We start from the raw sequence: 17839 nt of genomic DNA, 5'->3' as shown, positions 1-17839 counted from the left end.
CGATATGTACCCAGAACCACCCGCGACAATGTTTTAGCCCCATCAGGCATTAGGATCTCAACCCAGAATTCCAATGGGCAGCGGAGACTGCAGGAACTGTGGGATAGCTACCCACAGTGCAACGCTCCGGAAGTCGACGCTTGCCTCGGTACTGTGGAAGCGCTCCGCCGAGTTAATGCACTTAATGCACTTAGAGCATTTTCTGTGGGGACACACACACTCGAATATATAAAACCGATTTCTAAAAAACCGACTTCTATAAATTCGACCTAATTTCGTAGTGTAGACATACCCTATGAATTTGTGCCCAATTTCTGTCTGGCTTCAGCTTCCAGCCAGTGGTTCTCGTTCAGTCTTTCTCCTCTCGGTTAAAGACCCTGTTAGTACCAGCTTATGCTCAAATAAATTTGTTAGTCTCTAAGGTGCCACAAGTACTCCTTTTCTTTTTGTTAGTGTCAGGGATGTTCTCCCTGTGAAGGTACCTGCATGCTAATCTAGTCACCTTGCAATTGGCCTTTTGACGAGCTAAACAGACAGAGCTCTTTAACTCTCTCGCTCTAAGGTGTCTTCTCCAGCTCTCAGATCAATTTTGTGGCTCTTTTTCTGCATCCTCTGCAATTTTTCAACATCCTTTTTAAAATGTGGACACCAGAACTGGATGCACGATTCCAGTATCGGTCCTATCAATGCCATGTTCAGAGGTAAAATCACCTCTTTGCTCTGCACTTCCCTGCTTGTACAAGAAGGATCATGCGAGCCTTCTTGGCCACAGCATCACACGAGAGCTCATGTCGCCCCTAAATCTTTTTCAGTCACTGCTGTCTAGGGCACAGTCTCCTATCTGGCTTCCTTGCAGTCCTGGTCCTAGGTGTATGACTTTGCATTTGGGTGTACATATTTACCACATTTTGTTTGACTGGTGCCATCTTGCCAAGAAATTCAGATCGCTCTGTATGACTGTCCTGCCCTGCCCTCGTTATTTAGAACTCGGCCAATTTTTGTGGGGAAGGGGGTTAAATTCCCAAGGTTACTCACTCTGGCCCATGGAGCTGGTCTGCACTGAGGAATATTGGGAGTTGGGAAGTGCGTTCCCCAAAGCTGAGTTCTCCCATAGTTGCTACTGCAGGGTCTCTTGCTCATTCCGCTGAAGCATCTAGCCCAGGCTGCTCTCAGCTGGGATGGATCCCTGGCCTGGTCCAGTCTGGCAGTGTCTCTGTTCCTATAACTTGTTGAGGCTGAGGCCTCACTGGGCCAGGTGCTGTACAAACACCGACCGTGAGATAGTCCCTGCCCCAAAGTGGAAAACCGTGGCTTTAAAAGCAGCATTACAGTTTGGCGTTGAGTGCACGTTTGCTGGACCGCAGTCCTGCTTCTCTCTGTTGCACTGACACTGCTCACCGTGACGTCGTGTTACAGCTAAGGGCTGGCTGCTCAGCTCCCGAAACTCCGGGTGATGTTCAAAGGCTGCTGTGGGGGTTTAGCCTGGCTCCAGCTCGGGCCCTGGCTGTGTGCCTGAGAGGCGCAGGTGTAGGTATGCTGGCTCGGGATCGTGCTGTTCTGAACCCTGCAGGATTGTAGCTGGGATTGCTTTACAAAAAAATTGTTTTGTCTTTAAAGAAAAGAGGAGACAGCTGAAAATAATAAGCCCTCGATTAATGCGGCACCAAGGCTGGAGACTGACCAGTGGGGGAGGGAATAGAAAGGGTTCCTTGCGTTGATTACTAAGCACATACCCAGTGTACCTAGCTGAAGCAGGATTGCAGTTTCTAATTGCTGCCCTGTGTGTCTAACCAATCCAATTGCTCTGTGGAAATGACCTAAAGGTCACGATGCGGTTGCTCTCTCTGCAGAATGAACCAGGCCCCCACAGTGGGGTTTGAAGCAGATGTCGGGGGCAGGACCACCCATCACTTCATGTACCCAGAGAGTGCCAAGAACCTGCCTGCCAACGTCAGCTTCGTGCTGGTGCCCTTCAAAGCCCTGGACCTGCTGTGGATAACGAGTGCCCTGTCGACTGGGCAGATCAGATTGTGAGTAGCCAATTGTGGGAAGAAACACGCCTTTGGCCAGCGAGCTCTGTGATGCTGTGTGCCAGCCCCTCTGGCACCACGTGGGGGTCACAGAGCCTGTCCCCATTGGGCTGCTGGGTCCCAGTACAGGGCTGGTAATGAACAGAAGCCACTGTCTTGTGATGCTTCTGCTAAGAGTCCGATTCTGCACCACTGAAAGCCAGTAGTGTGAATGTTCCCATTGGTTCCTTGGGCAAAGGATCAGGCCCTAAATGAGCCTCTCGTTCAGCTCTCTGTGGTATTTAGAAGTGCCCAGGGCACGCCCCAGGTGGCAGCCCCTCTAGGTGGGGGAGGAGACTAGCTAGTAGGATACAGTGCTGGGGAGGCTGGCCAGGCTCTGCGTGAGCTGGGCCTGCTCGGTGCTCGGAACGGGGGACTTCGATCTGCGGGGCTGGTAGTGTTCGCCAGCACTGAACTCCCTTGGAAGGCAGGAGGGTGGGGTGGGCGAGAGCCGGTGGTTTGACTGGGAGCCACAGACTGGGTGGAGAGTTACAGCATCTGCCTACTTAATTTGGGGCACCAGGCCACTGGGAATGTGCGATCCCGAACCAGAACCCTTTAACGCCTACTGTGCGAACGGTGCCCTGGGGAGACTCTGAGGAGCTCTCCTTCCACCTCGTCTCTCCCCGTCAAGCTTGTTTAATGCTAAGCAGAGCATGCCCCTGCGAGTGTTGCAGTAATCCCTGCCTGCCACCCTCTGCAGATGCCCTCACAGGCTGGTAACTCGCCCTCGCTGCTTTACCCACAGAGTGAATTGGAACCATTCCTAATGCAGGGAGGGCCCCCTCACTGCTGCCCTCCAGGGGAAAGGTGTGGTACTGCCTGAGGTACCTAAGTATTCGGAAGGGCACCTCCTTCTAACACTATCCCATAATACTAGAATGAGAAGCCATTGCCAAGGTGACTGGAAGGTAAATGCAGGGAAAACAAAAGGAAATGGTGGGGGAAATGCATAATCTATCTGGACCTCTGTTCCCCCATCTGTAAAGTGGGGGGTCTGTCTGTCTCCCCCCAGGAGGAAGGAGGAGTGCATTGGCAGTTCCCCCTCACCACAGGGCAGAAGGGGACCTTGGCAGGCTTGGATCCCTGTTTCAAAGGCCCTGATTCAGGGTAGTACTTAGGCATGTGCGTAACCTTAAGCACCTGAGCATTGCACCTGATGTCAGTGGGACCAGGCATGTGCTGCAGTACCCTCCTGAATTGGGCCGCAAGTGACTGACTTCTCCCATTAATTGTGCCGTGCCTTGTGTGTACCCTCTAACGATAAAGCCTTGTGGAGTGCTGTGTGGCTTCGGCGATAATCTGCCTCTCTCCTATTCCAGCACATATGCGCCTGTGAAGCCCTTCCTTCGCGTGGACAAGGAGAAGGTAAGGCTGGCTCCAGGCTCCCTTTCCTAGCCCAGCCCTGACTGCAGGGAGACTGCAGAACACCCTGCTCAGCATCCTTCTGGCTAGAGAAACCCCCACTCCTGGTCCCCTCTGGGGCGTTCCCCTTAACTCTGCCTTGGCTCTTCAGCACTGAGAACATGGGCAACCATTCCAGGCCAGTCTTTGTCCAACAGCTTCATCCCTGGTGCAGACAACGCTGCATAGGCTCTGGGGTAGCTAGAAGCCAGAGGATGTTGCTGTATCTTCACAATGAGGGGTAGCGTGAACATCTCAGACTCTTCGCTTCTTGTGGTTCGGGGGTCGCCTTCTTCCAAAGGTTGCACCATGTTCTGCTGCTCCCAAAGCTGATCTTGCATTCAGTTGTGTCCCCGTGAGAGGGGTGGCCTGAAGCTGGTCAGTACAGGGAGAGCATGCCAGATTCCTGCAGAACCAAGCAATGTGGGACTGACTTTGCAGTGCCCAAATCGGAAGAACGTTTCTGACCATCAGAGGAGGGAGGTTCTAGACCCGACTACACTCCTGAGCTACTTGTCCATGTGCTTCTCCCCTCCCTGTGTTTGGTTTTAGGGAGCATTTACATAGCCTGACCTCTGGACCTTGGCTTTCTTGCAGGTGCAGATCTACAACCCAGCCTTCTTCAAATACATTCACGACAGGTGGACCGAGCACCACGGGCGATACCCGTCCACGGGGATGCTAGTGCTATTCTTCGCGCTTCATGTTTGCGATGAGGTGGGTTCAGGAATGGTTGGTGAGGCCACCGGGACAGGGCCAGAAATCTGGGGTTCCATGTGACATGCCCTCCCCTGCCCTCGCCACCTCACTATGCTGGCAAGAGACAAATTGTCCAGCAGGGCACTGGCCAGTAACACTCAGTCCTAGCCATCTTCATGCAGCTGGTACCATGCCTAGCGTCCCTGCACGGCAGCACAGCGTTGCCAAAGTCTGCCCATGGTTGCAAATGGTGACTGTCTCCTAGACGGCAGTTTGCTGCTTCTGTCTATCCATCTCGTGCTGAAATGGCCTGAAAAAGCCAATCCAAGTTCCGCGTCAGACTTGCAGGCTTCCTTACTCTGGGGAAAGCATCAGCTCCCTCTGGGAGTGGTGGTGATTTGCCGGGAGTGGTGGCAGGGCTTCTTACTCGGGCTGGGCTGAGAGTTCTGCTTTGTGCTTTGGGTAGCTTCTTCCCAGGGTTTATCTGAAGTCCACTGGGCCACTTGATACCTTTCCTTAGCCGCCCCTTAGAATCTCTTCAGTCAGGCAAAATGCAGACAAAACCTTCCGTGTTTCAGAGATCCCGAGTCAAATGGGGCCACGATCATCTAGTCCGACCTCCTGCATGACCCAGGCCAGACACCTTCCCCCCCTCCCCTCCCACAGTGTTACGTAGCACAGTGGTGCCCACTCTCAAACTGTGACCCAATCTTAAAAGCTAGAGAGACCTTAATTCTAGCCCATGCCACTGACATGCCTCACCAAACTACAGAATGAAGCCGTGCTCGTGACCTGCCTTGCATATCCAGGGTTATGCAGACTTTAAATTGGAGCAAAGAGGTTGCTTGTGGGATCAACTTCTGTCTGTCCGATGGTCCGCACATATCTCAGTATGATGACTCTGAATTCCTGGTGCACAGAAAGGCTTCCCTGAGTAGATTGCTGTCATGTACCATGTTAGCTCCCATGTTACACCGGAGTGCAGGATTTCCCAGGCTGGATCAGGCACTGGTCCAGCATCCTGGGTCCAGCCTTGGCTAATGCCTGATGTGTCAGAGGCAGGCAGAAAAACCCACAATGCACCTTCCTGCCCCGTGCTGCTTCCTGCCCAGCTCTGGTGTAATTGGTGTTCCCCCATCTCTGGCGGCAGGTGAATGTCTTTGGATTCGGGGCAGACAGCCGGGGCAACTGGCACCATTACTGGGAGAACAATCGCTACGCAGGGGAGTTCCGGAAGACCGGAGTGCACGATGCAGACTTTGAGGCGCACATAATTGACATGCTGGTGAAAACCAGCAAGATCAACGTTTACCGCGGCAACTGATGCTCTGGGCTCTGTCTTCGGCTTTCATTTCAGAATCAGGTTTCAAGTGACGGGACAGCTGTCGCAGGCCTTGCTGTGACAGATCCCCGACCAATCACAATGAGCTACAGGGTTCGCTCTGAGACCCACCTGACCAGTGGCCAAGTGGGGGTACTTGGTTCTGCCGGCCAATCATGTTTAGAGAGAAAAGGAAACTTCTTTTTGTTTAAAACTTTCGGATGAAAAGGATTTACAAAGAAAACCGGCCCCTGGTTACGTTGGAGGCTTCCAGCCCGGTTTTCCTCATGGTCAAACCAAATGCTGCTCTTTTTTTAAAACCAATCCTGATAATTTCAGAACAAAGCCCAACCAATCATGGCCACAGGCTGAAGGCAAGCTGCATGTTTCGACCAATCAGATTTTCTTTTCCCCATTGGCCCAATCTCCCAGTGCAATGACACTAGCCTGTGAGCTTAGCCCTGACTGACCCTATGGAATGGGTTGGTTTCTACATGAAACACCCAGGTGAACGTCGCCTTTTTTAATGTCTCCTTTTAGGCTCCAGTGACACTTTATTTTGTACAATCTGGTTCAAAATGCTGAGCAGCCAGTCAATTCCTTTTGCGTGTCAGCACAATCAGTTTGACTGGGAAAGTTCCAGCTTGGCAAAGGGAGGGGATGAGAGAGTTAGAGGAAGAGGTGTCGGGCGGTTCTTGGCTTTTTGACAGCCAGCTGGGTCCAAACCATTCGGAATGGAGCCTGCTGAGAAGAGTTCTTGCTGAGCAGAGGATTTTAAAGCCTTTGGAAACATCAAGAGGGAGGAAGACCCTGCCCTGGTGGAGAAGCAGCATTTGGGTGCTTCTGATGTAGGGTCTTGGCAGACTGCAAGTTTCTGAGACTGGTCAGTGGTTAAAGTTTGTCGGGAGCTAGTCTCAATAAGTGGGAGGAAAGGAAAAGAGGGGGAACCTCCGTTTAAAGCCTGGAGTCTGCCTTTTTACTCCCGTGAGAAGGAGCAGTGTCTTGCTCTAGGACTGACTGGTATGAAGAGAAGCCATGCCAAAGGCAGCTAAGAAATCTGAAGAGCCTGTGTCTTAGACCGCTTCCCCATCTCCATCCCAACCCCACCAGGGTTTAGAGAGGGAAGGGGGAATTCTCTAATCTAGAACCACACCCTACCGCCCCACACCAATCCCTCCCCCACAAGTGTTGCCTCCATTATCTCTTCCACCAGAGCATGTTCTTGCAACAAGCAGTCCTTGTCTTTGCAAGAAGCCGGTGTTTTTACCAATTATGATGACAGGGAAGTGGTGGCCCGTGGCTGAGTAAGATCCTGCTTTTCCAGGTTCATTGTAAATTGCCCAGCTCATCCTCACATCAGAATGAAGCTGTGGTGGCAACTTCCAGCCAAATGGCTAGTTGCTAAGCTGTGGCGAAGGGATTGTCCTAGCAGATAGACAGCTGATCTCATTGCTGATGTTATGGGCAGAGACTCTCCTCTCTCTAGATGGCTGCTTCTCAGCATTGCTGATGCTAATTTGCCCCTGCAAAGAGAGAGCTGGGACAGGTAGTGAGAATTGGCTGGTGGGCATCAAAGGAAGACTAGAAAGGAGCTGGGAGGATGGATTTGTAGAGAACTTGCTAGGGAGGCACCAGCTGAAAGCTATCTGAATCAAGGTAGGGGGCCGTCCTTGATGGAGATCACAACATTAGTGCTTGGGCTGGGGGTGCTTCTGCACACTAGATAAAGAAAAAAATAGATTTCCTTTCTGTTGCAAGATGAAAGAGCAAATTGTAGAACACTTAGGACTTTGGTGAATGAAGTGTCTTTAAAAATAGAAAACTAAATCTAGACGGCCCAAATCTAGAAGAGCTTGCCCCATTTTTAATCATGACTGACCTCTAGGATTTGACTCATCCGTGGACTAATGGCCTTTGGGCGGGAGACTGAGTTAAAGGTAATGGGAAAGGCTTCTGTGAAATCTTATAACCACTGGAAGGAGTATCTCATACACTGACTTTCACAGGATCCCTTTCGCAAGCCGAGACCTCTTTGCGTACCCTTAACTCTTCTCACCCAATAGGGATGTCCTGCCTTTCCTGTGCATTCATTTTAGCTTGACTTGGACCATGCCACTGGACTGGAGCCCAACCTAAGCCATCTAAGCCAGTCCCTGCTTTGCGCTCTGCCTTCGTGGGGTTTAAGGCGACAGACACAGTTAAGTGAGAGCTCCTGGCCTAGCGGTATGATACAAAGAGAGAGTGAAATAACCTCATCCAACTATAGAGGAGGCTTCCCTGTTTGTTTGGGGGGATTGGTCCAAACTGGGGTGTGTTCCATTAGGGAGCAAAGCCTGCAGCTATGAAATGTTCTCACAGGTATTAGCTAAATCAAAGGAGAATGGCTTCTTATTTCTTGGTTGGCTGGGTTTTTCAGGTAGGTAATCTGATTAATTAAATAAAATGCAATCATGCCAAACAGTATAGAATGGAATAATTTATTCTGGTTTGTATCATAGTTGGATTGTGTGGTATTGGGAGACACAGGGCCCAGAGTGGCCAGATCTCCTTTTTGCAATAGTTATTTAAAGAAATTATGATAGGGAAAGGGAGTTCTTTTTGTATCTGTGACTTTTCTGTATGGCAATCTCTCCCATTTTTGAGGTTTCTTCTGCAGTTGTGAAATGTACGTTCTTGGGCCTATTACAGCAGCCAAACAGATGGCTCTTGTTTTCAGTCTACAGGGCTCTAAAGAAGTGAGGCTGGTGAAGGTCTGAGGCTGTTTTTAAAAACGAAAGGTTCTGCTTGTGATGTCATGCAATCACATGACCTGCTTGCCAAGCAGTCATTTTCGATAATCAAGGGCAAAAGAGGTAACTCCATAGTAGTGACCCTCTGAGGCTTGTAATAGTGTACTGGAAACCAAAAGTCAGCAAGTCATTGCATGCTGGGGTGTTTGACAGGACAGTAAAACCTGTGTTCTTTCTGCACCTCTCTCTTCTTGGGAACCAGGGGAGGGAGACGTGATTTAGTGCAAGCCCAGTCTCTGTATCTTTTTTTTTTTTTTTTTTTTTTTTTAGAAATAAAAAACAAACCATGAGCACCAAAGAGTGCCTTGAATCACATACTGTCTGTGCATACTGGACTCCACCCACTGACCATGCTGTGTCTGGGGTTCACGAACCATGCCAGGATGTCGATGTCTGCTTTTAGTGGCAGTCTTGGCTGCTTCCTTCATTGTTTCCATGCTGCCATGTTAAAAACAAATCTGAGCAAGGTGCTGGGGTTAGCTGAAAAATGCCACTCGTGGGGAGAGTAGAGATGCTGCCAGATGCCGCCTTTTCTGGAGCTGCTGCTGCAATTCCAAACCTGCTGCTGCTCTCGGTGCTGGCTGGTGCAACGGGATGAGAGAAGCACCTGATTAAAAATCCAGTTGCTGTCTTTGGAAGGGTTGGTCTCACTCCTGGCTCATGGGCAGAGGCAGGACTGGCTTGACAATCAAGGAGTGACAGGAGCCACCCTACCAACAAATGGGATGTTTCCATGCGGTCTCGAATCCAAGCGCCAGTCCTGTAGGAGGATGAATTATTCCATTTTCCAGTTAGTTCTTGGAAAATAATCTTTAGTTCACCCTGCTACAAGGACTTGCTAACACTTCTTTCCTTGGCAGACTGGCCAACAAACGCCTGCATGAGCATGCTGCAACCCACCCCCACGGAAAAGGGAATGTGGAGGCCATTCTCTACAAATACCACTGTACTGTACATAGAGGAAACTACACAGAGGCTATGGGCAAGGTGCACTGGTGCCTTCCAGAATGGAGCAGAGATGGAGAGGAGACTAGTGGAACCAGCTTGGATTCAGCTGAGACTGCCCCAGTTTGTTATCTCCATCACGATCAAAACAGTTCAGAAATAGCTCTGCACTTAGTCAGGGCTGCCCTGACATGCTGGGATCGGAGCAGCCCTGACATGCTGGGAGCTGCAGAGAGCAAGTTTGTCAATTCATGGCTGGTCCAGGGTGGTTCAGTCTTGAGGAACTTTGAAAGACGACCCAAGGTCCCAATTCTGCATAGATTCCTCCTGCATATGCTCAGGTTCATGCTGCTCCATTTGAGTCAGTGGGGCTGTTCACGTGCATCTCTGGTGGACTGGAGCCCAAAATCCTACCACCATCTGGAGAAATGGAGGGTTCCTCTGTGGTGCACCCATGGGTCCTGTGGTATCCTACTGAATTTACGGTCATCTTCCGGATGCCTTGCAGCGCTTGGCTCTTAGTAAAGGTGACTTATGGTCCAGCCCTGTCTTCATCCACTCTTCCTATAAACCAGTCTGAAAAGCAGCTTGGCAGCCTTCCCGATAGCCTCTGTGTACTTTGCTACTTCTACACACGACTGTCTTAAAACTTTTTTTTGTTTTGTTTTGTTTTTGTTAATAAAAGGATTTAATCTGAAGCATTCTGTTCCTCTCCTTCTATTGTAAGCAGCCTGCAAAGCTGTGCCTGTTCTCCCCTGCCCTCTGGTTTCAGTATTATGCGCACTTCTGCTGTATTGAAGGGGTTTGTTTTCTTTCATGTGCCACAGTTGGAAAAATGGGGTTTATTTTATGTTGTACAAAATAAAATCTGTATCTGTTCCTTCTCCTGGCATCTGTGTACCTTAGGCCTCTGGTGTTGCATGGTATTTCATCTGGAGATGAGCAGTAGCTGGAAGTCACTAGTCTAATGAGGAAAGATGGTCAGATTGGCCAAAGCTCTGATTTCACGCTAGCCTTCTCTGGTCCATCTGCTGGGTAGGGCCTGAAAACCCCTGCCTTACCATACTCCATGCAAAGCGTTACATACATTAATTCCTACCCAATATACCTAAGAATACAATCTCACAAGTTCTTTTCACACTCACCTAAACCATCCTATCATAACACCTGCTAGGTCGGCCATTCCAATTCTTGTAATAAATATATGCTACTTCAACAATACAGAGTATGAGGAAATACCCAGAGGGCTCTGTTCTAATTTATTTGGGGATTTGATTCCTTTTGAAATGATTACTGCACATTTAATGAATAACATAAATTCAACAGTTTTCATTCAATAGTCTGGTATCTTTTTATAAGGCAAAGTGAGCTGTTCACTTTGTCCATAACACAAATGCTATTCAACCAATGTTAGAAATTACTTTCCATAAGACCCAGGGAATTATTCCTGGCCAAATTCTAATTTCTCTCTTGCAAAATCCCTTCTGCGTTTTCAGGCTTTGTCTGTTCTAGGAAATGTTAGCAAAAAATTCCCCACAGTTGCTATTCCAGGTCTAGCTGTACAGAAATTCGATTTCTCTGCATGGGCTGGGGATTGAGCCCTGTCTCCAGTGTAGGAGATTCTCCCACTCTTGAGAGAGAAATATAGGCATGTCTTATGTCAGTGAGACCGCAAATAAGCTGTGGAAAGGCTGGTGGCTTAGTGGTAGCATCAGTAATTCATTAGTAGACTATTACCGTGCTTTGTGGGAGACCTGATTATGATTCACAGCTGATACAATTGATTTTTTTCAATGTCCTGTCTCTGTACAATCCCACTGCAGGACCACAATGGAGCTGACAGACATGCACTGTCCATCATTCAGGATCACTGACCGTCCCGCAGAGCTGATTTTCAAACCCCAACCAAATGTCACCCACTTGTCCTGTTAGACCAGTCATTGCTGTCACTACCTTGCAGCTGCAGCCCCTTGAGCTGTGATCATCTCTGATCCACAGGGCTGGGAGTTGGTCTGCACTGAGGACCAGCCATGGCAGGACAGGACCAGCTGACAGCCTTCCCTTTGAGTCACTCTTGAGCCAAAGCCACAGCCAAGTGATGAGGGACGGGTGCTGGCCGGGGGGAGCATTTTCTGGGGGTGCGCAGTCATGCAGATTTCCCCCAGGAGTAATTTCAAGACGCTGAGCAAGGCAAGTTAGCTTTTTGCCTGTCTTCCTCAGATTGACCTGTTTCCTCACCCCCATAGTTAGACGTCTGGTCAGCTCCAGAGGGGAAGAAGGTGTGCTGGGCCACAGCTGTGAGATGAGGATTTGGCCAACGCCTTGCCAGCCCACTCTGGGCTCCTGGCCTGAGGGGCTTGCCAACAGGGATTTGGGGCACAGGGCCTGGGAGGGCAAGCCTCTGCGGCCACTTCCCCCACTTGCAGGTAAGTCAACATGGGCTGCTGGCCCTCAGGACTAAGTCACCAGGCCACAAGCTTGCTCCATTCGACCCAATGAGTTGACCTGGTGGCCAGAATTCTTTCCAAGATTTCCCCCCAAATAACCCCCTGCCCCCCACCAGCAGCAGACTCCCCACACACAGGCTTAGCACATGCTGGGCAGGCTTGTGACTTGGTGCTCCCAAGGAAGGGGAGAAGCAGAAGACTCAGGCCCCTGAGGGGCAGGCTGGGGCTTCCAGGAGCTCATTCACTCACAGCCAGTCCCCCCGCCCTCTCCCAACCCATCAATGGGGCCCCGGGACAGCCAGAAAGGAGCAGCGATTCCCTCTGGATCACGGGTGCCCACGGCTGGCAGGCAGCCCCGCAAGCCCACTAGGGAGCACCCAGCTGGGCCAGAAAGGAGTGCTGGGCCACGCCGACTCAGACTCTACTTTGCTTCCTCTTCCTTCCACCCATTTCCCCCCTTCTTCTCCTGGGTACCAAGTCGCCCTCCCTGGCCCATCAAGAGGCAGCAACACGATTCGAGCTCCCTGGGCCCAACCGCACCACCACAGCTTATGGCAGAAGGAACGGTGGCACTTGACTGAGCCCCGTTCGCCTCATGGAGGCGCTTAGTTTCTGCCCTGCCTTCCTCATGGTGACCTGCTTCTTTCGCCCCAGCCTGCCTTACTTCCTCCTTTGCCAAGGGGAGCAAAGGAGCCAGCGGGAGGAGCTAGCCTCCCAGGGCAGAGGAGGCCAATGCACAAGCCTCGCAGAGGTGACCGGCCTAACACTTCCAGCTTGCCCAGGCAGATGTTACTGCTGTCTCTCATGCAGCGGGAATCCCTGGTACAAGCCAGCGGCAGAAAGGGGCACATCTCCTCGGAGAGCAAAGGGAGCTGCAAAAAGTGAGAGGCTTTGTCTGGTGTTGAACTGGGGCCCTTTTGCATTTTAGGTAAATGTGATAACCACTAAACGACAGAAACTCCACTTGCTTCTGGGCGAACCTGGAAGAACCTGCTGTTGCTGCCCTTTGATAGCTCAGCTGGCAGAGTGGAGGGCTGTAGAGGGGGCTTGAGAAGTCAGTTGTAGGTTGCCGATTTGACTCTGGCTTGAAGGAGAGCTGCTTTTTCCTCGCCTTCCTGAGCAAGGCAAGAAAGAAAGGTCAGGTGGGCCACCGAGGTGCAGAAGCATATGCTCACACACTCTCCTTTGCTCTGGAGCTGGGGACCAGGAATTCTCATTGGTTAAAAGGGCGCAGCTGCACTCCCCCAAAATGCATCACCAGCAAAAGACACCCTGGATGGAAGAGGCATGCCAAAGCCCAGGACTGAGCCAGGGACCTTCAGTCTAATGTGCTCACAGCTGAGCTACTCTGGTCCCTGCCTTTTGCTTGCTGCTACTCTCGTGTGGCTGTTCGTTCAGTCATGGCACTCCAGAAGAAAACTATTGCAGGCAGCCTAGCAAGGCAAGATTAGCTTTGCTTGCCATTCTCAGCTTGATTTCCTCCCTTGACCCATTCCTACCTTACTTCGTGGGTTGACATGGTGGCCAATCGGGACTGGGGCCCAGTGGCAGTGGGGAAGAGAGAGGGTGGTGAGACCCTGGTGGTAAGATTATCTGGCCACCTCCTTACTGTCCCTTTCGGGGCTCCTGGCCTGACTAGCTGGCTGACAAGGATTTGGAGCTGGGAGGGCATCTCAGTGGCCGCCTCCCATGCTTGTTGGAGAGTTGGCTTGACCTGCTGGCCCCAAGGACTAAATCACCAGGCCACCAAATTGGTTGACCTGTTAGCCAGAATTCTTCCTGAGTAGGATTTGCCGCCAAATGCCCCCTCCCTCCCCAGGGCATTAAGCTTCCCAGCAGCAGAAACCTCACAGGAAGGCTTAATACGTGAGCTGTTGTTGTGGTTTCAAATGTGGGTCATTCACAATCACACCCAGTGTCTGTATATAGCTACAGACCTGGTCCAGGAACTCTGAACCCAGCAGCTTAGCAGCAGCACACCAACCACACTCAGGCTTCTAGCAGCCTTGGTTACTACTTGTAGGATAACCCCCAACACAATCCTAGTCCCAAATTTCCGCCCCCCACCCCCCCGGTGTGTTTTGCATTGTCCAGCCCTCTCCTGGACATTTCAGATATTTTAGGTCTGTTGCCCCTGTAAAGGAGCAATATACAACAGTTTGCTACTTTAAATGGAGTAACCCACACAGTTCAGTTTAATGACAGAAGTGCATTAGTTTTAATTAAAGAATAAAACAAGTTCTTTTAACTTCAAAGAGAGAGATTTTAAGTGAGTACAGCTATAGGGTATTAGAGTCAGAAATGATTACAAGAGAAATTAAGATAAAAGACTGCCCTGTACTAAAACTTAAAAAAAACTGGACTTGGTTTAAAGTGAAGTCCCTTACCACATGTTCCTAGTAACATTGATGACTAAATTCTCAGGCCAGGATTTGCTTCCAAAGTCTGTTTCTTTTGTCATCTTAAGTGAGAGAGAGAGAGGGAGAGCTACATTGGGGGTCATCTTGCTGCTCACTTTTATAGTTCATGCCACTTTTGAAAAGCATTTTCCTGAGGTTACTCCTAGATAAATTTTATTCCCACTGTGAGGATGGAGACAAGGAGTGTCATGGTGAAAGAAGTGACATGCTATTGTTTGCTAAAATGCAGATCTGTTTGTTCCTGGCTCCCTTCCTGCCAAAGAATGGCCACTTGACCGATGATTGCCCGAGAACTTTAATGACACTTGGCTTGAGGTGCAAGCTTGTCCTTTGTCTCTGAGACACTGTTTTACTCAAACTTGTCCAGTAAACACATGTGAGACCTAATTTCATCTTGTTTATAACTTTATATATAATGATGCTACACATTTCATCATGATACTATTGACCAGTGAATTGTTAGTTTTCAAATGATATCTTCCAAGGCATAATCTGGATGAAGATTATTGCAGTAATGTGTAGGGTGTGAATGCAGGGGTGCATTTGGTCACGGCTGTCCAGGTATGCTACTGTGTTCAGAATGTCCTGGAGTACATCATTAATAAAATGTCGGTGCATCACAGATGTGTTTGTCATCCAAAAAGCCATGAGATACTTGAAGTGACCATAATGCATTCCAAAGGTGGTCTTCCCTCCATTCCCATCTCTAATGTGTTCCAGCTTTTATGCCCCAGGCTGTCTAGTTTTGTGTACAGCTGAGTGATACTTACACGGCCCCTTAGCTTGGGGCTTAGTGGTACCAGATATCATTTTCTATTGGTGACCTGATTTAGGGCCTACTACTCAACACATAGTCAGAGCCTTCTGTCATTTTTATTTTTAACAAAGAGGTTGGGTGCCCGGGCAGGTGAAGTGAATTTCTGAATAAAGACCTTGGCTAGGGCCAACAGATTTACAACAGTTTTGATGCTCGTGGACCACTCTACCAAAGTGACCCACTTCATCCCTTGCTCAGGCCTCCCCTCCACGGATGAGCCATCCCAGTAAGTCTGCCTCCCCGGGCTTCTGGAGCGCATCACCTCTGACTGGGGGGGCCGGGGCAGGTGGGGTCTCAGTTCATTCCCAGTCCCACCCCTGGCCAAGCACTCACACTTGCCAGTGCATCCTGCAGTTGGGGAGGATGGTCCAGGCGACAGGAACAGACAGAAGCACAGTGTCACTCAGGGGGCAGCTCAGATACATGCATGGAGGAAGGCATTAAGGTGACCCCATGGTGGACCAGCCTGCTTGGAAGAAACCCCCTTGAATAGCCTCACTCTTCCCCCCCAGCCATGTGGCAGGGGACAGGACAACCATGGAGGGGGCTGCCCGCACATCCCCGTGCCTGGCACCCCACCGTGCACATGGAGAGGCGTCCAAGGCTTTCAGTGTAGCTCCATCACGGCTGTGGGGCTGGCGGGGGCGGGGGCTGAGCTGGCACATGCAGCCCCATGAATCATCCTGCTGCAGCTTCACCTGTGGAAACATTTCAATGACTTTTACTTCCTCTAGATAGTCAAGTTCGACCGTCTTCCCAGCGCTCCGCCAGGGCCGTTGACCAAGCCCAGCAGGGCCGATCCAAGGACCTTACTAAACCGTTCAGTCAGTAGCAGTGACGAGTGGTGTGTCCAGCGAGCAGGGACGTAACGCTAGCTTATGATCTGCACCTACCAGGAATGCCTCATTCATGGGGAATAATTGCAATCCCCAGCATGAACGGAGTTCAGTAAGTTACCTACACCTTTCAGCCTAGGGTAGACACAGCCTCGGCTAGCCTCTGTAGTGCGCATGCAACCTGGGACAGCTAAGGGTATCCCAGACCTGATATTGCTCAGCCTTGGGTGGCTGAACCCCACTTGTCCCACTCAGAAGTTGGAAGCTGGCTGCTCAGAGATTGCAGAACTGGTTAGCATGCCAGAGTCTCGTTCATTATCCGAATTAACCAGACAAGTCACTCCACCAACTAACAACAACCATCCACCAGCACCTGCGGGAACAAGAAAGAGCTATTAATCTGACAATCCTTTCCAGCTCTGGATTCGGGGAGGTTTCCTGTGATGAATCAAATTAGGCTGTAGGCTGCACTCCTCGTGGTGCCCTTTGATCATTTACTTTAAGTTTCAGCTTTGCAATCATCCTTTCCCCAGAACCCAAAGACTCTGGCTTCCCATAAGCTGCCCGGTAGGTCATTGGAATAATGCCACTGGATTGCCATTCAGAATCATTTATAGGTGAAACTACAGTGGTATTTTAACATCTTTGTCCTCCGACTTTTGTTCTTGATTAATTAAAATATTCTTGGCAAATGTTTTCTCTTTGGTTTGTGTTGTGCTGGTCCAAGCATTTCACCTCCATTGACACAAGATGATTGCCCCTGGCCATCTCCCTTAATTATGGCCCCAATCCAAAACCTAGCACAATAGAACTGAAGTCCTGCTCCGTTATCCCTAGCTGGGGTATTCTGGCTACTGGCTTGCTCTGAACACTGTAATTATTTCAAAGTAAATGCCTCGGACCCCCAGGACACTCAGGTAAGAGTATCGAGGGAGCACTGAGAGGCAGGGGCTGGCAGAAGCAGAAGCTCGCCTCACTGCAGACTGCAAGGTTGAGCCCAAGATCCATACATGCTGACCCTGTGGGTGCTCCAGGGCTTAGCACCCACGAGCAGCCAAGCTTCCCCCTGCCAGTGCCGCCCGCTAGCGGCCCTGCTGATTAACTCCTCCCCCTCCCTCCCAGCTCCTCCATGCTGTGGAACAGCTGTTCAGCGGCATGCAGGAGGCTCTGGGAGGGAGGGGGAGGAGCTGGAATGGAGTGCTCTCGGGGGAGGGAAGAGGCAGGGAGGGGGCAGAGCAGGGCTGGGAAGAGGTGGGGCCATGGGGGTAGAGGTGGAGTGAGGGTGGGATCTGGGGCACAGGGGTGGCAGGAAGAGGCAGGCAGGGGTGGGAGCTTGGAAGAAGGAGTGAAGTGGGGGCAGGCTTGGGGGGGGTGTCGAGCACCCCCGGGTAGAGAGGAACTTGATGCTTATGCCAATATCCAACGACAAGCTTTTTAATTGCAGCAATTTCAATGTACCCTGTTTGAGCTGGAATTACCACAGCTGCTGGCACCAGACTTACGCTCCAGTGGAGTCTCGTTAAAGGATTTAAAGTGCACTCATTCCAATCGCAGGGCCTCAAAAGAGTCCCGTACTGCTATTTTTCAATAACTACCTCCCCAGCTTGAGAGTGGGTAATGTGGATGCCTGCTGCCTTCCTCAGATGCGGTAGCTGTTTCCCAGGCTCTGTCTCTGGAATTGAACCCTGATTTCCTGTTACCCGTGGTCACCATCTTAGCTACATGAAATACCATCAAAAGTTGATAGGACAGACATTGTTGCACCATCTCAGCACAGGGTCGTGTGTGTGGCCCAAGGTTATCTAGAATCACGAAAGCAGATGAGTGGGTTGGTTTTGGTCTGATAAATGCACACATCACCTGTGGTCAGAGCTCATTGGCATGTCTGGAATTACCACAGTTCTCCAGGTAATGGGTACAGTGACCAAAGGAACCGTAACTGATTTAATGAGCCATTCCCAGTTTCAGGGTACTGGCCGTGTGTATTTAGACATACCTGGCTTAATCTTTGAGCCAACCATATGCTATTGACAGGAACAACCAGGTAGCAATGCTTAGGAAGGAGAGTACAGGCCCCACCTTAAAGACAGGG

At 50.5% G+C, this 17839-nt stretch overlaps 1 protein-coding gene across 6 annotated transcripts in view; it reads left to right on the top strand.

The window, feature by feature from the left end:
- The window catches only part of ST3GAL2 (ST3 beta-galactoside alpha-2,3-sialyltransferase 2), a 121950-nt gene extending 105541 nt beyond the window's left edge, over window positions 1-16409 (top strand). For 4 of the 6 annotated variants that reach the window (XM_084644533.1, XM_084644534.1, XM_084644536.1 and 1 more), the window contains exons 4-7: window positions 1851-2030; window positions 3392-3437; window positions 4071-4190; window positions 5323-8537. In XM_084644533.1, coding sequence (XP_084500659.1) covers window positions 1851-2030; window positions 3392-3437; window positions 4071-4190; window positions 5323-5496 — 520 coding nt within the window. In that variant the 3' untranslated portion in view covers window positions 5497-8537. The other 2 variants (XM_084644537.1, XM_084644538.1) reach the window with 2 other exon arrangements.
- Window positions 16410-17839: the final 1430 nt, after the last annotated feature.

Source organism: Lepidochelys olivacea, assembly GCF_965140295.1.
Source record: "Lepidochelys olivacea isolate rLepOli2 genome assembly, chromosome: 12".
Taxonomy (NCBI): Eukaryota; Metazoa; Chordata; order Testudines; family Cheloniidae; genus Lepidochelys; species Lepidochelys olivacea.
The sequence above is the reverse complement of the archived record's forward strand: the minus strand, read 5'-3'. Positions and strand labels throughout refer to the sequence as shown.